Below are 20,592 nucleotides of genomic sequence, written 5' to 3'. Positions count from 1 at the left end.
TTCATCTTTTATACTGATTGGACTTTCCTGATATTAAATTGTAATAACCACCTGTAAACAACCTGCCCACTGTCTGGTCTGTTTTTATAGGTTAAATGTACATCAAGTAAACTGGCAGTCCACTCAGACTTGAAACTGTCACTGTCAATATGTTTGTAAAAATGGAAAATATTGTTTTTTCCTCCTAACATTTATGTTATGTATGTCATATATGATGAATAAAAGCACCAAAATTAAAACACAAATATGTACCAGTGAAAGGGAGAGTTACACTTTTGCCAAAGCCCCAAGAGGACACCTGCAGCAAAACTGAAGCAAGTGCAAATGCAAAACTGAAATGACTGAACACAATCATCACTAATGGCTTACACTCCCAATTATTTTACCCTGATGGATCACTACTTTGAATATAATTAAAGGAGATCAGCACACTTATGCTATTGTAAATTTCATTAATTCATAGCTACAGTCAGATCAAGTAAGCTACCTGATATCTGATATAGCCTGTTTCAGTCCAGCTGTATAATGACTTTTAATTCTTGTTAATATTCTTTTGTCAGGTACATTTTTGCAAGACAACAAGACAATACACATAATAAGACAATAAGTGATTCTCCTGTACAGTTACTGGCAATTTCACATTGGGCTCAGGCAGGCTTTCACAGCCAATACAGACAACTCACTTCCCAAAGGGTGTTTTTTAAAAATACAATATAAGCTGGTGGATAATCAAAGACATGATGCATAGGCAGTTTTTACAACTTTAATTTACAAAAGAAAAGACATTGAACAGTCCACTACTCAGTCACCTTTGCCTCCTCTGGATTAGGAGGTCTCCTTTTGAGAGGAATAACATAGATCCCGTTCTTGGCCTCTTTTAGTCTCCACCACCGGCCCAACCTGAAGAAATTCAAACAGAAATGGAGTCAAAGGCAATGGGCACCAACAGATGACATCATGATCATCATCAGAGAAATACAGTCCAAGTCAAGTTTGGATGCAGCCCCCAGTTTGACTTGATGAGACTGGTTGTTGGAATTCCTATTACTGAATCCCTGGAAGTGACTGGAGTCACTATCCTTCAGGTAATGTCAGCTGGAAAGGCCTTGTAACAAAGTAAATCTGAAAATCAAATCTAAACAATATTTTAGAGTTTCTTAAACCAGATTAAGTTTAGATTTCTGCGGATGGGTCTCAGTTTATTCATGAAATCAGATGTGACACTGTTCTTAAAAGATCACTTACAATCACTGATGTCGCATTCAGAGTAAGGTGAGCTGGCCGGACAAGTAACATGAAATATGGCTACATATAGCATTACAACTTGTCTGGTGATTTCTGCAACATGAAAACTATGGTTTATGCAGGCTACTTCACCTAGTCTGTAGCTTACCGTTTATACAGAGTTCAGTGAAAATAATTATTCTTATTCCAGTGAACTTGAATCTATAACCTTACAAACTGTCACAAACTGTTAATAGACTCCCTATTTTAAATTCTTTCAAAGTTTATTGGCTGACGTTTTTCATTTCTCAAGTAAATAACTATTCTTGAGTGTCTTTTAGTCAACTGATGTCATTGCACTGTGTCAGAAAACTCTTCAACAAGTGAGGCTGCACTGGAAGTAAAAGTAAAATGCATTTTAATTACATGCGGCGGAGGCTAGTAAATGGATTGACACTGCCACCTAGTGGTAATTTCATTCACAGACTGTGAACTTGTACAGGTGTTGGTTGATGGCATCTCTTCAGGAGACACAAGCAATAGTTCAGTTACCTGTGCTCCTGTCCAACTCCTGCCACCAAGAACTGACCAGCGCTCGAAAACTTCAGACTGTTGACAAAACCAGACTTGGAACGAAAACAGATGGAGAGACAAAATAAGATTTTTAAAAAAAAATGTTTTTAAATGGCAAATGAGGAAGCTGCCAGGAATGTATTGTAAAATAATGTGTACAAACACATGTTATTTTTCCACATGCTTTTTTTTTTTTAAATACAAAAGAGAAGAGCAGGTTAGAGCTTACCACAGGGATGCTGAATAGAGGCTGCAGCCCACGGTAATTCTGGCTACACTTCCACAGCTGCACCTGTGAGTTGTGTGAACCTGTACAGAAGAAACACTACTTTGTAAATTACTTTGTAAACTACAGACAGCAGAACATCTTAGGTAAATACAAGTGAACGCGTTGTTGTATTTGTAAGTGTGTAGGACACTTTATCAGGACTAAATGCATTAATTCTATTTGTTAAATTTGCTTTCACACAAGAAAAGTGTGAAAGGGGTTCACGTCGCCTGCACATATTAATGTGTGTGTTACTAAAAAGCCGGTAAGGAGGACCCTCACAGCCAGAGGCACCTGAGGCGACGGTATCCGAGTTCTGAAGTGCCGCTACTGAAGCGACCCAATGAGGCTGCTGCAGCTCTGCGTCACCGTGGCAACCGTGAGCCTGCTTCACTGTGCTGAGAGGCTTCTTCTTGTTGACACTCCAAAGAGACACAGAGCTGAGGTCGTTCAGAAAATTGAGAGGAGGGCACAGAGGAGACACATGAGTGGGTCTGTAAGCACAATGAGATCCCAGAAAATTAAACTGCAAGTGATGTCTTACCCATCATCAGCCCCTGTTATCATGTGCTCCTCGTTTATGAGCTGGATACAGTCGATCGAACCCCTGTACGAAGACAGAATAATAAAGAGAACAGGTGTAGGCATTATAGGGGTTGTGACACAAACTTGAATATTAGAAAAAGATTCAGCTGTTCTCTACTGAAATTGATTCTGCAGAATCAATTAAAACTATTCTGGTTTCACAGAGTTGTAGGATTCTGTATAAATGTTTGGCCACCAGGGAAACCATGTTTAAAGCTACTGGACACGACATATTATAAAAAGTAGAGATTAGTAGAGTTTTTTCTTATTCTGGAAACCTATACTACACATAGTTGCAGAATTTGCAAGAATTAGAAAACAGTCCAACATCTTAGAAGCTGTCACACCACAAAAATAAAAAACTAAACCAAAAACTAATCACGATGGAAAAGGGGGCAACATCAGATAAACCTGCTAAGAGCTAATTAGCCTAGCTTAGAATAAATGCATTAACTGTCGTCTCTCGCGCTAATGAGCTTTGTGTGATTTGATGTGGTCGGCACAGCCCTGTGGCAGTTAGAAATGTAACTGACATTAGCCGTCACTCAGTCACTACTCTCTGTACAACAGCTACTCAAGTTTATCTGTAGTTACTCTTCTATCTCTGCTCTGTGACTGTTCTGTTTTCTGCGACCAGTTTACTGCTAAGCAAGCTAGTCTCTATACTAACTGTCTGAGGCTAATGTCGCAAGTAACTGTTTTACTAAATTACTGTTTTGTACTCCCTATTTAGACTTATTATTCTTTCACTGGTGATATTTATTTTGTTTGTTTCTGATATGAGGAACAATGTAACTAAATTGAGAGTCCAACTTTTATATGTTTCTGAAGCCGGTTTTCTTATTACTGTACTAATTAATTTTTGCATTTCGCTTGACTTTGGTTTTCAATACCGCTTTCACATTTCACAACTGATTCAGTAAAGACTGTAAGGGCCAGCTCCTGTGTGTTCGGCTCGCTGCACAGCTGTGCACCCACACGCAGTGGGGGCAAAGATGATCGACTTTCACACAAAGAGACTCACTCATGGCCATGGAAAACGAGCTGAGACTCCTCGGCTATCTTCCACACCCTCACAGTGCGATCCCGCCCTCCTGCAGTCACGCAGCGCTCACGGCTCAGACTGTCCAGTCCTGTGATCGCATCCTGATGCCCAAAGCTACACAAATTCACAATTGCAGTCAAATTCACACGTTCAAAACAAATGCAAGCGTTTGGCAGTGACACAAGTGATCTTCGCAGTTACTCACAGAGTTTCCACATAAGCATTCTCGTCCACATTCCAGACCTTGATTGAGCGGTCATGAGATGCGCTGTACAGGTCATGAGTTCCCTTCCTGAATGAAAGACCCTGAGAAAAAAAATGACATTTTATATGATTCATTGGAAGACCTTAGATTAAAAAAAAAAAAAATGAGATGCTGAAGCATGCATTTGAGAGAGAAAGAGGTAAAGCGTACCGACACAGGGCCTTTGTGTCCTGTGAATTTATAAAGATGTTTACATGTTTCTGCCTCCCAAATCATAATCAGTTTGTTCATGTCTCCAGTGGCCTAAAAAAAAAAGTGGAGTAAGTTGATCCTGTTACAATGTGATGAGGCAATTGGCAAGAGTGACTTAATATGCAGGTTTCCCAAAACTGATAAAAGTAGCTTATACTGAGAGAGCACTACTCACCAAGTATTTTCCATCTGATGATATGGCCATGCACAGGATGTGGGCTGTATGTCCAACATGCCGGTCCTCTGTACCCTTCCTTCCACCATGTATTGTATGCAGTTTCTTCCCACTCTCAACATCCCCTGAAGAGATGAGAAAAAAAAAAAAAAAAAAAAAGATCTCAGACTGCAAAAAAACCCCCAAAAAACATTAGCTTTCACAACTACAAGACAATAGCTTCACAGTATTTCATTGTATACTAACACTTAATGATAGAGCAGTCTTTGGCAGCAGAAAAGATGCACTTGTCATCAGGGGAGATGACCAGACAGGTAATTGGAAGTTTGTGTCCTCTTAACACCCTGATCTCTGAAGCATCTGGTGGTATGAGCTGAAACGCAGATTGAAAATAAAAGTCAGTTATTTTTATAAACCCCTCCCCACCCCGCCATGTAAAAGTAACTTAAGAGATGAAAATTCCCACACTTACATCTTTGGCAATAAGTCGCTGGAGTTTTCCTTTCTGTTCAAGCTGGGGAGAAGCATACACACAACAGGATCAATAACATAGACCCACATATGGTTAATGATCTTGCATCTTAATTCCACAATGAAAGACACTTCTTACCACTTCTTCTTCAAGTCTCCCTGCAATCAGATCGGTCTCAAAGTCGTCGTCTTCCGCTTTCTTTTCCTCTGATGAGAAAAGATAACCCACAATAAATACAGGAAACACAGGCACCGACTGCAGTGTGAGATCAGCATGGGTAACACAAGCTTACCTTCGTCCTTCAGCTGCTCAAGGTAAAGTTTGGCTAATCTAAGCTTCTTCTCCTGGGGCGTTTCCGCATAGTCATTCTCCTCATTGGGCTGCCTTTTCCTGGGCACTATGGGGCTGCGCAAAGAAACACAGTAAGTTCACAGCTGCTAGAGAGACTTGTCCCCGATGCACAACCCCAGTGAGTGAGCCCATCAGAAACTCACCCCTCTGTCTCAGAGTCGCTGGAAATCTCTTCGTTGTATTTGGAGTGGGGTTTCTTCGCAAGCACTTTGCTCTTGGCACCAGAGTCTCCATCCCCCTGCAGCAGGAGAAAGCAGAGGGTTTGTGACGACTCATAAAAAGATTACATTAGTTACTGAAACACAGTAAAAAAAAAAAAAAACTTCTGAACAGAGGGTTACATCAGGTCAGTCGCATGAGTTAACCTGCTGGTTTAGCTTGTTTGCTAACAACCCAGCTAACTTACCTTTCGTTTTGCCCCCGCTGTATTTTTCCCCTTCTTTGATAATTTGGGGTTTTCTTTTGTCTTTATAAAAAAAGACGACATGACGAAACACCACACGTAGCGTTTCAAAGTAAACCAGGTACCTCCACAAGTCAACACTGGACCCACATGGATACACGCCAACCAAACTACAACACTCAAGCTAGGTTGAGACCCATACGCTGATTGGCTGGTATTATCGGTTTCTCCGCTTTGTCCCGCCTTTTGTTAAAACTCTTTCATTTCATTGGTTAAATTAGGAATTTACATGAGCAGGAAACTGTACTTGGAAAAATACTTCCCTCGGGGAATAAGTTTTCGCATATTTGTTCCGCACATAACTGTAAAAATCGAAATTTCACAACACAGTTATCTTATTTATATGTGTACCATATATAGTAAAAGATAAATATAGAGGCAGTATTTCACACATATTTATCCGCAAACGTTTTGCGCGGCTGTTTAAAATGAGCCGCAGTTGGATGAGGATCTATGTACTGTACTACTGCAGTAGTACTACTACTTCCTCTACTACGCAGTATTTCCATTTACTGCGCTGTCTTTGTCCTCAGTGAGTGTCGTTACAGTTTATCCTTGAAGTCGAGCTGAACGGCCAGGTGAGCCTCATCTGAACACGTCAAACATTTAATATCACATGTGCTGATAATGTATTGAAAGACCGGTGGTGTCACTCACTGTCTCCAGGTGGAGGCATTCTGGACGCTAGTAGGTGGGGTTGAGGAGGCAGGGGGTGGGGGGATGCGGTGGGAACTAACTTTTCATTATTGTGTCGCATGAATGAGTTTGAAATAAACCGTAAGGCAACTGAAAAAGTTTCACTCAAAGTTTGACTTCACCCTGTGCAGAAAAGCAATGCTTGATGAGTCATCTGACCACATCTCTACTCTCTCCAGATTTTTTTTTTTTTATTTGTTTATTTTATCCCCATGCCACCGAAAAGAGACGCAGGGACGACTTCAGCACACCCTCCAATGAAGATGATAAAGATCGGCACAGATTCCCAGGAGTTTGGCTGTGATCCAATGGAGGATAAGTACAGGCTGCCTGAAGAGCCCAGCTTCTCACCTTTTCCCAACAATGAGGTGAGAGATTTCAGTATTTATCTGAGCTTAAAACCAACCAGTGTTTGCCTTGCCGCGCATGGGAAGTGTTGATTTGATCTCTTCTCATTTGACAGAATGAAACCATTGAATTTGACGATGAAAATGTTGCAAGTCCAGGCATCAGAACAGACACCATCAGTCTCCTCATGAAAATAGAGCAATTGCAGGCACAACTCAAGTATGAACGCAGATGTAGAATTCTGGCAGAGAGAGAGCTGAGGGAGCTGAAAGGTGGGTGGAAAAAGATGACTTGTTTATTAATTAGTATGCTTGAAATAAATCTGTCAAGGCCACACAGTGTAATTACTTTAAGTGACTAATTTTGATCATAGCCTGGGACACTGAAGCATGTTCTCTGTCATGCTAAAACAACTTAAACGTTTTAGGACCACAAATTAAAATATATAAATTAAAGGTAATGCTTTATTTTACGTGTCCCTTCTGAATAATTTCTAAGAAGGCTCCCGCAAAGTAGACTGTAATTTGATGCCAATTATAATTACACAATAACATTTCCAATTAAATAGTTATAATCAATCGGTAGTGTAACCCAGACATTTTTCTACTGTGTTGCATTCACTGTAACATACTTCGATAATTAACTCTTCAATAATGGAGATGAAAGATGAGTGAGTATGTGTTTAAAATGAGCTTTTCTATTTTTGTTTTATAATCAGTGCTGAATTACGTTGATCACTTTAGAAATTTTCCAAGGAAACCATAAAATCTTAACATGTTTGACCAAATTAGATTAATGGGATTCATTATTCTCCACCAAAATTACATACCAGTAAAGAGGTGTGGAGAACCCTTTGGTTGGTCTGAGGGGGGAATCTGGATTTATGATATTAGCAACAGCTCTGAGGCTAGGCTGTAAATTTACACATTTATGATCTTTGTCCTGCAGTGTAGCACTTTTGTCTCCCCCCTCTGGCAGTGAGAGTAGGTACACAAACGGCACTCTCCAGCGAGGAAACACCACATCAGTGGTAATCTGTGTTTGACCTCGCCATTGCTTTCTTTTTTAGACTGTAATCCTTCCTCCAAACACAGTTTCTTTGGAGCATCAGAATTTTTTGAGGGCACTTTCCAGGTTTTTACACCTTAGGCTGTATTATACTCCTAGTTGCTGTAGCCTAGTCTGTCTCCGTCGCTACAGTTGCTCCCCTCTTCAGCTCTGGAAAACCAATCATTGCTGGCTGACATAAAGCGAATCGTTACCAATGGGCCAGACACCAGATTTAAGATGTTAATATAATGTGGAATTCAGAGAGATTTACCTGATAGACTTAATCATCATTTTAACTAATTAGGCAAAGGCTTGATTGTAATGGACGTTCATTTATATGTAAAAGTCAAGCACTCCAGCTTTAACCATTCAAGGAATATTCCTGCTCCGGTGTCAGCATTTCTGACCTGATTTGACACTTTTTGCAGAGATGAACACTCTCATGATGCAGATGAGGCACACAGCACATGAACTACGAGTCACCCTGGATCACGTTCTCCAAGGAGGCGAGCCATCAGCTGCACCACAAAACTCTCAAGATGAAACCCTCTCTTTCCTGGCTGAGCCCGAGGCTGAGATGAGAGCGGTCCATAATATCCCAGAGGTCAGGGCAATTTTGGTGAAGATTAAACTAGTTCAATGTCAGCACTTGGAACTAACCTTTTTTCATTTTTTGGCCCTCAGGATGACCACAACTTCCTGTTTCTCTCTGAGAATCTTCGAGTGCCAAAAAATCTTTATGAGCGCATTGCAGAGATCGCAGACTACAAGAAGTACACTTCAGCACTGCTGATGATCCTTTTTGACAGAGAAACGCTGGCCACACACTCTCTGCAGGGCCGCAGGAACACCTTTACTGGAGAGGATTGTCACAAGCCTCAACTCCCACCTGACATCTTGAGAAGTATAATCGGTAAGATAGAGGACGTTCGCTCAACACTGAATTAGAAGTTCACAGTTCTGCTGATTATTCATGAATTCGATAAAGCAAACTGGAGATGAAAACTTTTATGATGTTTCTTTTTCCAGATCACGTGGCAGCCAAGTTTGGTGTTGATAGCAGCCAAATAAAAACTGCAATCCGGACAAAGTTGAATAACGAGGACAAACTATTAAAGAAGAGACTGGGTTTAGGTAAAGCTGAAAACAAAGCGATTATTGATCAAAGCTTTTGCCAAGATGCTTCACTGCTGCCTGAAAATGAAACAATGAGAAATGACTCTCAGCTATAGCATTTCAAATCTGCAAATCTTTATTGGTCACCAGTTTTTCATTTCTGATAGAAATGTGTGACAGGTCAACTTTTTTGTAAAATCCACATCTAGTTTATTAAGTATTGAAATTAATCAGTCATTTTTTTTACTGACTGTTTTTGTCTACTGTACTGTATGTTCAGCGAGTGTAAAGTATAGCCTGGTGACCTGGTGAGCAGCACTATAAAATGTCACATGTAATCGTCAGTGGTAAAAACAACCAAGAGTTCTTATTTAATCTGAGGTAGTAAGTGGCTGTGTCTGAATAACAGATTTGTGAAGTTTATCTATGTATTTTAATAAGCTGGCCTTTGTGTGTTTGAAAGTAGGAGATGTTTAAAATAACAGAGCTCTCATCTGTACCTTGTTTGTTCATGACAAATTGTGCATTACATCAAGTGATGTTGTCTTTCTAGAACTTTCTTTTGCTGTTTTAGAATAAGCCTGAAGGGATAATTGATCTTCCTGCATCCACAACATCAGTTACACCACTTCTCTGTTTGTTGTGCTTCACTAAGTAATGGCCAATAAACTTTTTCAACTGATATCATTGTGTTATCTTAACTTTGACCTTTTTCTTACATCGTTGCATTAAAGTGCCATGTGCTCTCATGGGAATATAGTTTTAATTTTCCCAGTAACCAACAGATGTCAGTGCTGAGCTCTATTCCATGCTCCTCTGCAAGCATCCATTCACTCCCCTAAGGGGTACAACTGTTGTGAAATGAAAGTTGCTATTACAAAATCAAGAAATAGGATTGAGGCTTTTGATAGAAGAATGTCTCGTGTGTGTGAAACGGTGAATGAACCAAGCAAATCCAGGCAATACATCAGTGTCTTCGTTCTCTCTCGAGGTCTGGAGAGGAGAATAGAGGAGCATGTATGAAGACAGAGGCATGGTGGACAGTGTGTGACAGTCGCTGCCACATACTGACTGATGAAAGACAAAGTGCGTGTCTGTGTGTGTGGGTGGTGGTTTAATAGAGTCGTCTTCTCTTGAAAGACGTGATGTGAACAATCACCAACTGCTGGCTCCACCCCCCTCCTTTCCCTTCAAGCCAGCTGTGCTGTCTCACTGGGCTCAACACATCACCTCTCTCTCTCTCTCTGTCAGTATCAGCGCTCCCTGGGGCCTTTTTTTTTTTTCTTTTTTTCATTGGAGAAAATACAGATTTTTCCTGAGAGGACTCTGCAAGGTGGATCAGCACTTCTACACACCTGGTAACCATATCCGAGCTTTGCAAAGATTCAGAGATGAGTCATCACAAAGCTTTGGAAAACTCAACTTTAGAGGAAAACTTTTGGGTGGAACTACAGCCAATTTTCAAAATGTAAGAGCTACTTGATTTTCCTTGGTCAGACAGAGTTATGTCAGTGGTTATAAAACGACAAACCTAATTTTCTCCAGTTATACCGAGCTTGGTATGGTTGACAGCGAAGATTATATAGAAAATGAAGATAAATGGTATATTAAATAATAAGCAAAAAAATGTGGGAGGCTATTCAGAGCCTTTTCTTTTTCCAGAGAGCTTTACTTCTGAAAGAGAGAGTACATTTGTTAGTGATACTGTAGTAAGAGTGCATAAAAGTGATCCAAAAGTTCAAATGCATTACGAACCTCTGTATGTGTCTGTGTCCTGTCCTATTGCAATCTGGTGAAATTATGACCTTGCAGCCAATCAGTCTGTAAATTTAACACAAGGGCCTTTAAACACCCAAGAACACTCAGAGGGAGCTGATTATTGACCAGTGGTATCAATAATCAAGATTTCCAGTTCTGCCTGTTTCAGCGTTAGGGATAACAAACCAGACAAAAAGTGCTGTACACAACGATGACACTTCAACCTGTCACATATGGAGTGAGATGCTTATTTTTGCTACCAAGCCTCACATTGTTGCTAACATTGTAAGTGGACAGTATAGGGCCTAGAGCTAATGATCATTTACTGGTATGTGTTTTATCTCCTAACTGAACCTGGTTATTATATCAGAATATATCAGAATATCAAATATCAAATATCAGAATATTTACAACCACTGACATATACTGCAACTCATCCAGAATCCCTTTTGTTTCTTATTTTTCTCCCTCAAAGGTGATTTGACTAAGTATAACCTGGAATTTACACTGTCATGAGCAACTGTGTCTTGTGTTTAACTTTAATTACACCCACTGAAACAAATTCAGTTTATTTTTTTCATTACACTGATCTATCAAATGTTTCATACTTGGCTTTTTCTTTTCATTTCTCATATAAAATTAATGTTAGTGGTAATATCTATAATACAGCAACTTAAATACAACAAAATTATTACTGTAATTAAAAAGATTGTCACACAGGGGCAGATTAAGGGGATTCCCAGGATAGGCTAAAATGCACAGTAACATAGATTTGTGAGGGATTAAATTACCATAGATGAACCACAGCAGAGGAAAAATGCACTAGGTGTTTATATATTGAATTAATAAATACAAAATGTTTTAAAGAACTAAATAAACTGGTGGCTGAAAATGATCGACCCCTTCAAAAGTACATCGTGGACTTTAAGGATGTAGCATATGCTGTGCTGCAACTGGAACATGATGAAAATGAGGACACCCTTACATAATGTGCATGAGAATGTACATGTACTAGTCCTTCGTGGGGATAAATCTCAGTGCAAACGTGGCATGCCAATAGCTGTCCACCAGCAGATTACTGCAGGGGAGAGCATCAGTGGATCACTGGCAGTGACCATGCACATGTATTTAGGACACAACATCCTCCACAGTCATGCATTTAAAACCTGATTATGATTATGAGCACAAGACGGGTGGACACATGCATGGCAAGGCACATTTCACTGCGACAATGTAAGGATGTTTTAGATTAAATTTGCTGCATGGTGTTTAACCCAAAATGTACAGTAAACACATAATACATATTCAGTCAGTACTTGCTGGTTGTTTTTCATAAGAAACTGCACAATGATTGGGTGTCAGACCTGTCCTGGTGAGAGGTTTCCTCTTTGATGGTGTGGTGCAGGGTGACACTGAACACATACTAATCAATCCAGCCAGTTCCCTGCAGCTGGGCTAAAACAAGTACACTCATTATCTTTCATTTCAAAAGGATGGGGACGGATGGAGGAGAGACAGGGTGTCCTCCATGAATTATTCCTATTGATCAAGTCTCCCCCTCACTAAAGAGAGAGAGAGAGAGAGAGAGAGAGAGAGAGAGAGAGAGAGAGCATTACCTCTAAAATATTCCCACAAATGATGTGAACAGTTATTTATTAACTTTCCACTACCTTTAAGGTATGTATGTGTGTGTGTTCTCTTTAAGGTTATGATAATGCAGTGAGGATCTGTGGATATTAATATGTGGACATATTAATATCCACGTGCTAGTTTAAAAGATGTAGATGTTTACCAAGCAGGGATCCACGATTATTAGTATAACATAATGCATACTATATTGTTTTTAACTATGTCTTTGAAGTGGCCATAATCAAGATTTTCATGTTAACAATTGATCACATGGATGTGAAAGGACCCACTCATATCACAAACACAAAGAGGCTTATCAACCATAGTTGGTGGAGACTAAAAAGGTGTTTATTGTGTAACACAAATACAACTCTAAATGAATGAAAATGTTGTTCTGCATCTGCTGATAAGCAGCTGTTTGCAAACATGTTAGCCATGTCGGCTTAAAGGGTGATATTATGTCAGTGTTGTGTTCATATCTTTTTTCTACTTCCACAAACTGACCAAAAGACAGTTAATTAAATTCAGTTTTTACTAAACATGAATTCCCATTAATGTTAAATATCCTGTTTAGATTGACTTAATTTTCTCTTCACAGGTATGAAGAGTCTTTCATTTGATGTCTGAAGGATCCTTTAGCCTCATCACTGAACAATGGGGGAGTCTGGAATACAGACTGGAAGAATATGTGTACTTTGAAACCTTTATCATGAATCATGGAGGAAAACAGTTCATTTCTGACCCCTGACTACAATGACAGCACCACAGCCTGGGAACCGATGCCCTCAGCTCCCAGCAGACAGCTGGGCACCCTTCCCAACCCCCAGACACGCTTCAAGGACCTGACAGGGATATTTTTCATGGTGACCCTGAATGTTCTGGCACTTCTGGCCAACACCGCTGTTCTGGTGGTTGTCATTAAGGCCCCTCATCTCAGGAAATTTGCCTTTGTTTGTCACCTGTGTGCTGTGGACCTGCTGTGTGCCATGTTGCTAATGCCTCTTGGGATTGTGTCTAGCTCTCCGTACTTTGCCAGTGTGGTGTTCACTGTGCTGGAGTGTCAGGTCTACATATTCCTCAATGTAATCCTCATAGCTGCCTCTATCTTCACCATCACAGCCATCAGCGTGGAGCGTTACTACTACATTGTCCACCCTATGCGCTATGAGGTGAAGATGACGCTGAAACTGACTGCTGCTGTCATGGTGATGGTGTGGGTGGCCTCTGCCGTGCTGGGGTTGTCCACGGTGTTTGGGTGGCCGTCCTACAGCAGCCTGAGCACCATCAGTGCTGCACACTGCTCCCTGCATTGGAGCCACAGTGATCACAGGAGAGTTTTCTCTGTGCTCTTCAGTGTCACCTGTTTCTGCCTGCCTGCTGTTGTGATTTTTGCTGTCTACTGTAATGTGTATAAGGTGGCCCGTGTGGCTGCCCGCCAGCATGGACCTCTGCCCTCGTGGACAAACAGTCAACTGAAGCATCGCTCTGACTCCATAAACAGCCAGACCACCATCATCACTACCCGCAATGCCCCACGCAGGATTATGTGTGACCGGCCTTTTGGTGGTGGTAAAGCTGCTGTCACTCTGGTGGTCATTGTTGGCCAGTTTCTGATCTGCTGGCTGCCTTACTTTGCCTTCCACCTCCATCTGACAATAAATACAACGCCCAAGATCCCCGAGGACCTGGAGGAAGCGGTCACCTGGCTGGCATATTCCTCTTTTGCTATTAACCCATTTTTCTATGGGCTTCTTAACCGGCAGATCCGTGAGGAGCTTTGCAAGCTGAGGCGCTGCTACTCGGCCCGGCCAATGGAGCTGGCTGTCTCCAGCCACGAGGGCTCAGGCCACGAGAACTTCCTGCAGTTCCTCCACAGGACCAGCTGCACATTGGAGACACAAGCAAGCTTTGCCACATCCAGTCCTAGAAACACTCTGGATCAGACTGGACAGACTGCCTTCAGGATACCAGGACAGATCCCAGAAGAGTTCAGTTAGTCATATACCTCACTGGTGTGCCACAGAATTAATCATCTGCAGAGCTATTACAGAGAGAGCTAGATACAGCGGCAACAATTAAACTCTGAGCTTTCAAACTGTTGTTACTGTTTTTTCTAGTCAAACTAGCAGCTATACAGTGACTAATCTAATAAGGAACACTTTATTTTTACTCGCTACTAAAGCAAAGTCACTGTTTATCTGCAATCAGTACATCTATTTTAATAAACGTTATCACATCATACTTGAACAGTAAGTCGTGAGAATATATACAAATAGATCTGTTATCTCAAAATGACAGGATTTACAATCTACTGAGGATGACAGCGAGCAGTTATTTACTATAACGATATCCATAAATTCAGGAGACTACTTGTTTTTATACAATATAAATATAGCAGCAATATTCTTTATATGAGTAAATATTAAACAATTCAATGTTGTCATGTTGTATTTATGTTGCAGGAAACTCTGTAAACTTTATTTATTGTACTCAAAGAAGAGACACATCACTTTCTGTTTAAGAATGTGTTCTTTCTTATTGCTTTAAATGTGCAAATAAACACTGGTTACTTTGATCATTTATGTAAATCATAGCAAGTAATCATTTAATCCCGTTGTAATCACCAGCGAGCGATACAGCACATACAGAGACAGAGACATTTTAAAGGGTCAGCCTCTAAAAATAAAGGGGCAACAATGTGATCAAACTGTCCTGTGTCCATGAGATCAACAGCTAGCCACCACATTTAAAGTCTGTCAAGTGTCCAGTCCAAGAATCCTTCAGCTTGCTCACCATAAGTCGCTTTGAATAAGTGTGGCAAATGGTCTGAAATGTAAGAGTGAAATTCCCACCTCTCACTGAACGAGAAAAAAAGCAATAAAATTAGCCATATGCAAATGGTACCTGCATGTGCATCCTTTTGTATATATGTTGAACGTTTTGTCTCTGTATAGAGGAGCTGTGAGGTTCTGGGTCCTGACCCTGTGTCCATTTGTGAAAAGCCTTTAACTAAGACTGAACCCAGTTAACTCATGATTATATAAGGAGAAAATGCCATTTCATAACAGCTGATTGTCTATAATACCCTTTTAATATGTGTGCACTGGCAGATAAACCATAAAGAATTTATATTTCCATGCATTTATCTATGAATGCTTGTCAAATTCTATAGACATCAACATTATGGTACATGCAGTTTGTTATTATTAAAGTAAGTTGATTATGTATATTCTGCACAGATCAATCATGTGATGATATACTGTTGATGATATTTTGAGGGAATGTGCCGTTCTCCAACACAGATTAGATTTAAGGGATAACATCGGATGGACGCGCTGATAACTTGTGACAAATAAAAAGAGCTAAATTTATGCAAAGCCTGTAAACACCAGCTAGAGAAATAAATCAGTAAACGGATAAACAGATTAGGTGCACAAATGTGTAAAAATAACCCCTGCTATGCTGTCTAGTAGAACTAACACTGCTTGTAATTGTATTGGACTGTATTGACAGACAGGAGAAAAGGCATCCTACACACAAACACACAAACTGACATCCAAAAACATGAGGGATAGTAATTCACTGACACCCAGATTATGTTAAAAACAAGATAACACTGTGTCATTTTTTATGGTCTGTAGCAGTAGACCTGTTCAGGTAACAGCTGATTATCAATGCAACTTTGATAACGATCCAGCTTTTTTTCAAAATCATTACAGTCAAGAAAAGGCAGTGATGCACACTAAGTGTGCAAATTATATGGCACTTGAGTCGAAGTCCGTTGTGCACAAATAGATATTGTACACATATGATTACAATCAGAGACACATAGGTGTCATCATCACCACAGTAAAGAGGATGTTTAACTGGGATGTTTTAAAGAAGGATAGTATCAGTTTTTACAATGCAGGTCTTCTCATGCAAGTGAAAGTTTTAGCTATACTTGACTGAAGTGGCTATCATTGAGTGGCTATCACAGTAGTGTTTTGATTGTCTATTTTCACTGCTTAGCCTGTCTGTACAAACTCATGTTGTGCACCTATGTAGATCCAAAAAATACCAAATAAGTCAGGCTGGATCTCTGGATATCTGGAGTATTTCCCTTTGATGGAGTGACGGTCATAGAGTCTTGGGTTTGAATATTTCACTGAGTATAAACATTATATAGCTTCAGTGTGTGTGAAACAAGACTGCTTCTCACTCCTATAAATGCTACTTCTACAGGGAATAAATACATTTAAGAGATTATACATATTATAAAAATACAAAGCACGGTTTGAACTTAGAAATGCATAAGCTCAGAAAGAAACCCAGATATACACATACATACATTTATACATTTCATGTACTGTATGTAATAAAATAATCTGAAAAATAAGGTTTGATTCAAATGCACTTCAAAGAGCTGACTGTCTGTTTCATCACCCCGCTTCCAGAGTGTGTGATTCAGATTAATGAGTTTTTGAGCCTGAGCGGTCTTCATAAGTTGCTAATTGAAGTGACAGACCTCCCACCTCAGTGGCTGCTTTTATTAAATCAAGACAATCACACTGTCACCGTCCATCTCTTTTGCAAAACATATTCACTGTAGATCAAACACAAGCCCACTCTCTATAGAAAATGAGAATTCACGCCTTGAGCTCAGTCGAGGGTGGTTTGTTATTCAGCTGTACTTAATGGCAACTCTACTGAAAAGACCTAATGTTCTCCTGCAGGCTGTACCTGGAGCTGTCTGTTTACTTTAAACTTGATGAGCTTCTCCGCTGCTGCACACACAGTGATAATGAGAGAACCACTCCTGAGGAATCAAAGGGTGAAGGTGTGACTGATGGTTTCATGACTGACAGAGCGAAAACACATTATCTCCCGCAAACAGAGACCGTGAGTTTCCTCAGAACTGCATGTACACATATAACATGAGAGCTGTTCAACTATCCTCATAGCACAACGCCATGTCCAGTGCACTCACATCCCATAAACTAATCACGGACCCAAAGCTATGGGGAGGCAAAACTCACAGGATCCTGTCTCAGAAATGATCTAGCACAAAAACACAACTTGTTGTTTTCACACTTGCTCTTTTTTCATGGATTAAACATATAACTTTAGAGATGCACATAGAGAGCTGCAGCCTTGGCGTGCTTTGCATAGCTATGGATGTACCAGTTCTGAGCAGAGCAAGAACCACCATCACCAGCTGCAGTCCAAGACAGTGGAGTTACAGTCCGCCCGTGGGACAAGAGACCTGGCGGCAGGATGAGCTGGAGCTAGCTGGTTAGCAGTGACTTAAGTATTAAATTGAAATACTAGCACCTCATAAATAGATAAAAGTGCTGTCCAAACAAATACCTCATAAGGTATTGTGGGTGAAGACTAGTGCAAACTGACAAACACTGAAAGAAGCGTCAAAGCCGCAGATATAAGATATAAATCACAACTTCCTGTCAGGGCTTTCTCTGTAAAACTTGAGCGGAAACAGGATGCAGATCGTGATTTTGATCTTGGATTGCTTTTCTACTTGAAAAGATTGTCATATGATCTTTTGGCCAGAGTAGCCCACCCCTACATACACTTTTAATAAAATATTTTTCGTGTAAGACCCAAGCCAAAAGATCTATCTTTATCTATCGGTTTGCATAATGCTGGACTTTATTATTTTTTTTTTTCTGTGTCTCCTGATTACCTTTCTTTATTCTTCCATTCAACAAGGAAAAATCTTGCCTAAAAAACCTAATGAAACCATTCAAAACACGGCTGATCCTCCTCTGGTGGCTCTCTGCTGCTTTCACACCTCTTTCGGCCATTTGCCTTGGTTAAGAATTGCCAACCCGCCCCTTGTCTGGTCTCAATGGAAACATAAGACGTCTGTCTTCAAGCTAGAATGCTTGTGAAAGGCAGTAATCAATAGCAGCGCTATAACTATATAAATGTGATACGAGAACTGGAAAACAGCTGATTCATTTAGTGACACTGGAATATAGAGTTTTGATGTGATTTTGTTCATATAAACATATGTCTGCCATTTTTTCCTGTGGCTGGAGTTGGATGGGAACCATGGAGATTAGTGATTGTGTCGCTAACTACATGAAAAAAAAATCAGTCTGACCTATTGTACTGAAAACAGCTGGACTGACAGGTGCTGAGCACAGACACTGTCTGACATCCCTCATGCCCCACATAAGCTGCTGCGGTTGGCAACCGGGGGGATGAACTGTGGATGGAGTTAAATTAAAACAAAACAAAAACATATTTCCAATGCATGATATGAATTTTAATTAACGTGCCTGAGTGCTGTGTGTGTGTTTGTGTGTAGAGGCTGAGGTACCAGCTCTCACCTCCTTGGGCATGCAAAATGAAGTGATGCCAGCACGCAACACCTGTCACATAAAAATAAATGTTTCATCTGAGAGATTTTATGTCTGTGCTATGTTGAATGGTCTTTTTTGCCAGTGTGAAGTTCAGTGGGCCTCAGGTGGAAAAAGTAGATTCCTTATACTTCCATGCATCCGTAAGGCTTTAACCCCCACCCCCAACCCCCCACCCCCGTGTGACTTCGCTGAAGTGCAATTAGCTGGGACATGTGTCTTTCTCTTCCTCTGTTCCACACACAGTCACTCCAGCCGCCGCTGACCTCACCTGTGCAGCCACGGACACAAACAAACCCCATCTGCCGGGTTGTGCGGTCCATTAGCATACCCTGGTCTCCTGCACTGACACAGGAAACTCTCTGTCATCAATACATTATGTGCTCTCTCTGTCTTCATCCAGCAGGCAGAAATTATCATTACCATGGAGACGGACTTATTTGAATAGAAAGCATTTACATTTCACTTTGGATTGGATTCACAGCTCTTAAAATCGATTTAATTGTGTTCGCTCTACTCGTCACATAAACAAATTAAAAGCAAACTATTCAATCAATTTATTTTATTGGATATTCAAGCTTTACAGGTGGATTGAATATGAAGTGTGAGGCGCAGGTGTCTCTTTGCTTTCTTATATTTACCTTATTTTATCAGACTATCACATTGCCAGCTGCTGTACTGGGTGATTGTTTGTGAGGATGATTAGAGCAGTGTGAGATGGCCTTGTGATGAAGATCTGGTGAGTAGCTGAGAATAGATTGATAAGGTTTAACTCTGTGGATTCGTAGCTGATCTATTAATAGCAGCGAGGATGTCTGGTTAATGGGTCCAAAGGTCGACAGAGGTGACAGGGTTTTCCTTAAAAGCATGTTGCGAAACGTGCTTTACACCAAACAGAGTGCAGAGACCTGAGAACCCTCTTCACAGTATCCAGGCCTATGGAGGAGGATACTGTGATAACATGCAATATGTCTCCTGCTGCTTCCGCATTGTGTTTGGTGGTGTTGGTGTAGTGGAAAGAGCAAACCAAGGCAGTAATTCATCCTCACGCCTCAAAAACTGAACTGCTTGCACCAAAGGGAAAGTATAGAAATCATGGTGTTAAATTTTATTATATTAAAGAAGACAGATCTAGATTTTAGACAGATCATTTATTTACATCAAAAAGATGAATTTTGTGTTTTTCACAGGTCATGATGATGGTGTCTCACCATATGAGGCCAACTGGTACCTCAATGCCAAGGTTTATTTTATTCAAGATCAGCCAGAAGCTAAGAGGTCTGCATCGCACTTTGTTTTGCAGTACAAGACGTAACAAGCCATGCTTCGTATAAATTTAGACAAAAACTAGAAATCATATGCTCTTCATTAGACAGTTAACAAACACAGTCATACCCTAATCAGACACCTTAATTATGCTGTAATTAGAAACTGCGTATAATTCCATATCAGATCCAAAATAAACAATGCTTAGATGCTATTACAGCAAATTATACTCTAATTAGAAACCACATAGGTGATCCTAACACACTATTAGAATAAATACAATGTCATATCAGATCCAAAAGGTGGTACAGTTAGACATTATTCTGCACATTATGCTAGAGTAGACAACACACTTAATTCTACCACCGTGGGCCTATGATAGTTTTTTCAGACCACACAGATTATAAGTAGAAAAATCAATGCCGTATTATATCAGGCATAGCCAGCCTATAATAGTGACACAAAACACTGAGAGCTCAGAGGACAATACATTTATTTGGCCTTTATTTGACATAGTTTTATTCTCTTACTGGGTCACTAATGGCACTAACGTTTTGTGTCATAATGGTTATGCCCGATATAATATGGCATTGATTTGTCCTGTGTTGTCTAACTAATCATAGGCCTATGTTGGTAGCATTAAATGTGCTGTCTATTACAGAATAATGTGTAGAACAGTGTCTATCTCTAACTGTATAGCATATTTTGGATCTGATATGACATTTTATTTGATTTCTATTTCTATTTCTCC

At 40.3% G+C, this 20,592-nt stretch overlaps 3 protein-coding genes across 4 annotated transcripts; 2 read left to right on the top strand and 1 right to left on the bottom strand.

Moving 5' to 3' along the window:
• Positions 1 to 749: 749 nt before the first annotated feature.
• rrp9 (ribosomal RNA processing 9, U3 small nucleolar RNA binding protein) lies at positions 750 to 5,744 on the bottom strand. Of its 2 annotated transcripts, none has more exons than XM_071494441.1 (15): positions 5,557 to 5,744; positions 5,294 to 5,388; positions 5,092 to 5,204; positions 4,938 to 5,005; positions 4,800 to 4,841; positions 4,574 to 4,700; positions 4,328 to 4,452; positions 4,111 to 4,203; positions 3,901 to 4,001; positions 3,675 to 3,809; positions 2,610 to 2,672; positions 2,348 to 2,505; positions 2,027 to 2,106; positions 1,777 to 1,850; positions 750 to 900 (listed from the first exon to the last, which is right to left on the bottom strand). In XM_071494441.1, exons 1-15 carry the CDS (start codon positions 5,635 to 5,637, stop codon positions 798 to 800), a joined length of 1,458 nt encoding a protein of 485 aa, XP_071350542.1. In that variant the 5' UTR covers positions 5,638 to 5,744; the 3' UTR covers positions 750 to 797. The 2 variants fall into 2 exon arrangements, with proteins under 2 accessions (XP_071350542.1, XP_071350543.1); XM_071494442.1 differs by having other exon boundaries at positions 2,360 to 2,505; positions 5,557 to 5,743.
• A 312-nt stretch (positions 5,745 to 6,056) lies between these two features.
• On the top strand, positions 6,057 to 9,507 carry LOC139630757 (uncharacterized). The gene is made up of 6 exons (XM_071494444.1): positions 6,057 to 6,191; positions 6,489 to 6,677; positions 6,773 to 6,929; positions 8,136 to 8,311; positions 8,392 to 8,620; positions 8,737 to 9,507. Exons 2-6 carry the CDS (start codon positions 6,522 to 6,524, stop codon positions 8,937 to 8,939), a joined length of 921 nt encoding a protein of 306 aa, XP_071350545.1. The 5' UTR covers positions 6,057 to 6,191; positions 6,489 to 6,521; the 3' UTR covers positions 8,940 to 9,507.
• Positions 9,508 to 10,162: 655 nt separating this feature from the next.
• LOC139630960 (probable G-protein coupled receptor) lies at positions 10,163 to 14,798 on the top strand. Its single transcript, XM_071494858.1, has 2 exons — positions 10,163 to 10,291; positions 12,809 to 14,798. Exon 2 carries the CDS (start codon positions 12,927 to 12,929, stop codon positions 14,205 to 14,207), a length of 1,281 nt encoding a protein of 426 aa, XP_071350959.1. The 5' UTR covers positions 10,163 to 10,291; positions 12,809 to 12,926; the 3' UTR covers positions 14,208 to 14,798.
• The last annotated feature ends 5,794 nt before the right edge of the window (positions 14,799 to 20,592 follow it).

This window comes from Trachinotus anak, unplaced genomic scaffold (assembly GCF_046630095.1).
Source record: "Trachinotus anak isolate AG129_WGS33_773 ecotype Australia unplaced genomic scaffold, CSIRO_AGI_Tana_v1 ptg000013l, whole genome shotgun sequence".
Taxonomy (NCBI): Eukaryota; Metazoa; Chordata; class Actinopteri; order Carangiformes; family Carangidae; genus Trachinotus; species Trachinotus anak.
Note: the sequence above shows the minus strand (reverse complement) of the source record. Positions and strands in the feature narration are given on the sequence as shown.

Bases quoted from the DNA above. Each gene is read 5' to 3' on its own strand.
- rrp9 (XM_071494441.1), bottom strand. From the start codon at position 5,637: ATGTCGTCTTTTTTTATAAAGACAAAAGAAAACCCCAAATTATCAAAG. The intron at 5,205-5,293 runs GTGAGTTTCTGA...TTCTTTGCGCAG, and splicing joins AGCGACTCTGAGACAGAGGG to CCCCATAGTGCCCAGGAAAA. The intron at 2,506-2,609 runs GTAAGACATCAC...GAACGACCTCAG, and splicing joins ATAACAGGGGCTGATGATGG to CTCTGTGTCTCTTTGGAGTG.
- LOC139630757 (XM_071494444.1), top strand. From the start codon at position 6,522: ATGCCACCGAAAAGAGACGCAGGGACGACTTCAGCACACCCTCCAATG. The intron at 6,678-6,772 runs GTGAGAGATTTC...CTCATTTGACAG, and splicing joins CACCTTTTCCCAACAATGAG to AATGAAACCATTGAATTTGA. The intron at 8,621-8,736 runs GTAAGATAGAGG...TTCTTTTTCCAG, and splicing joins CATCTTGAGAAGTATAATCG to ATCACGTGGCAGCCAAGTTT.
- LOC139630960 (XM_071494858.1), top strand. From the start codon at position 12,927: ATGGAGGAAAACAGTTCATTTCTGACCCCTGACTACAATGACAGCACC.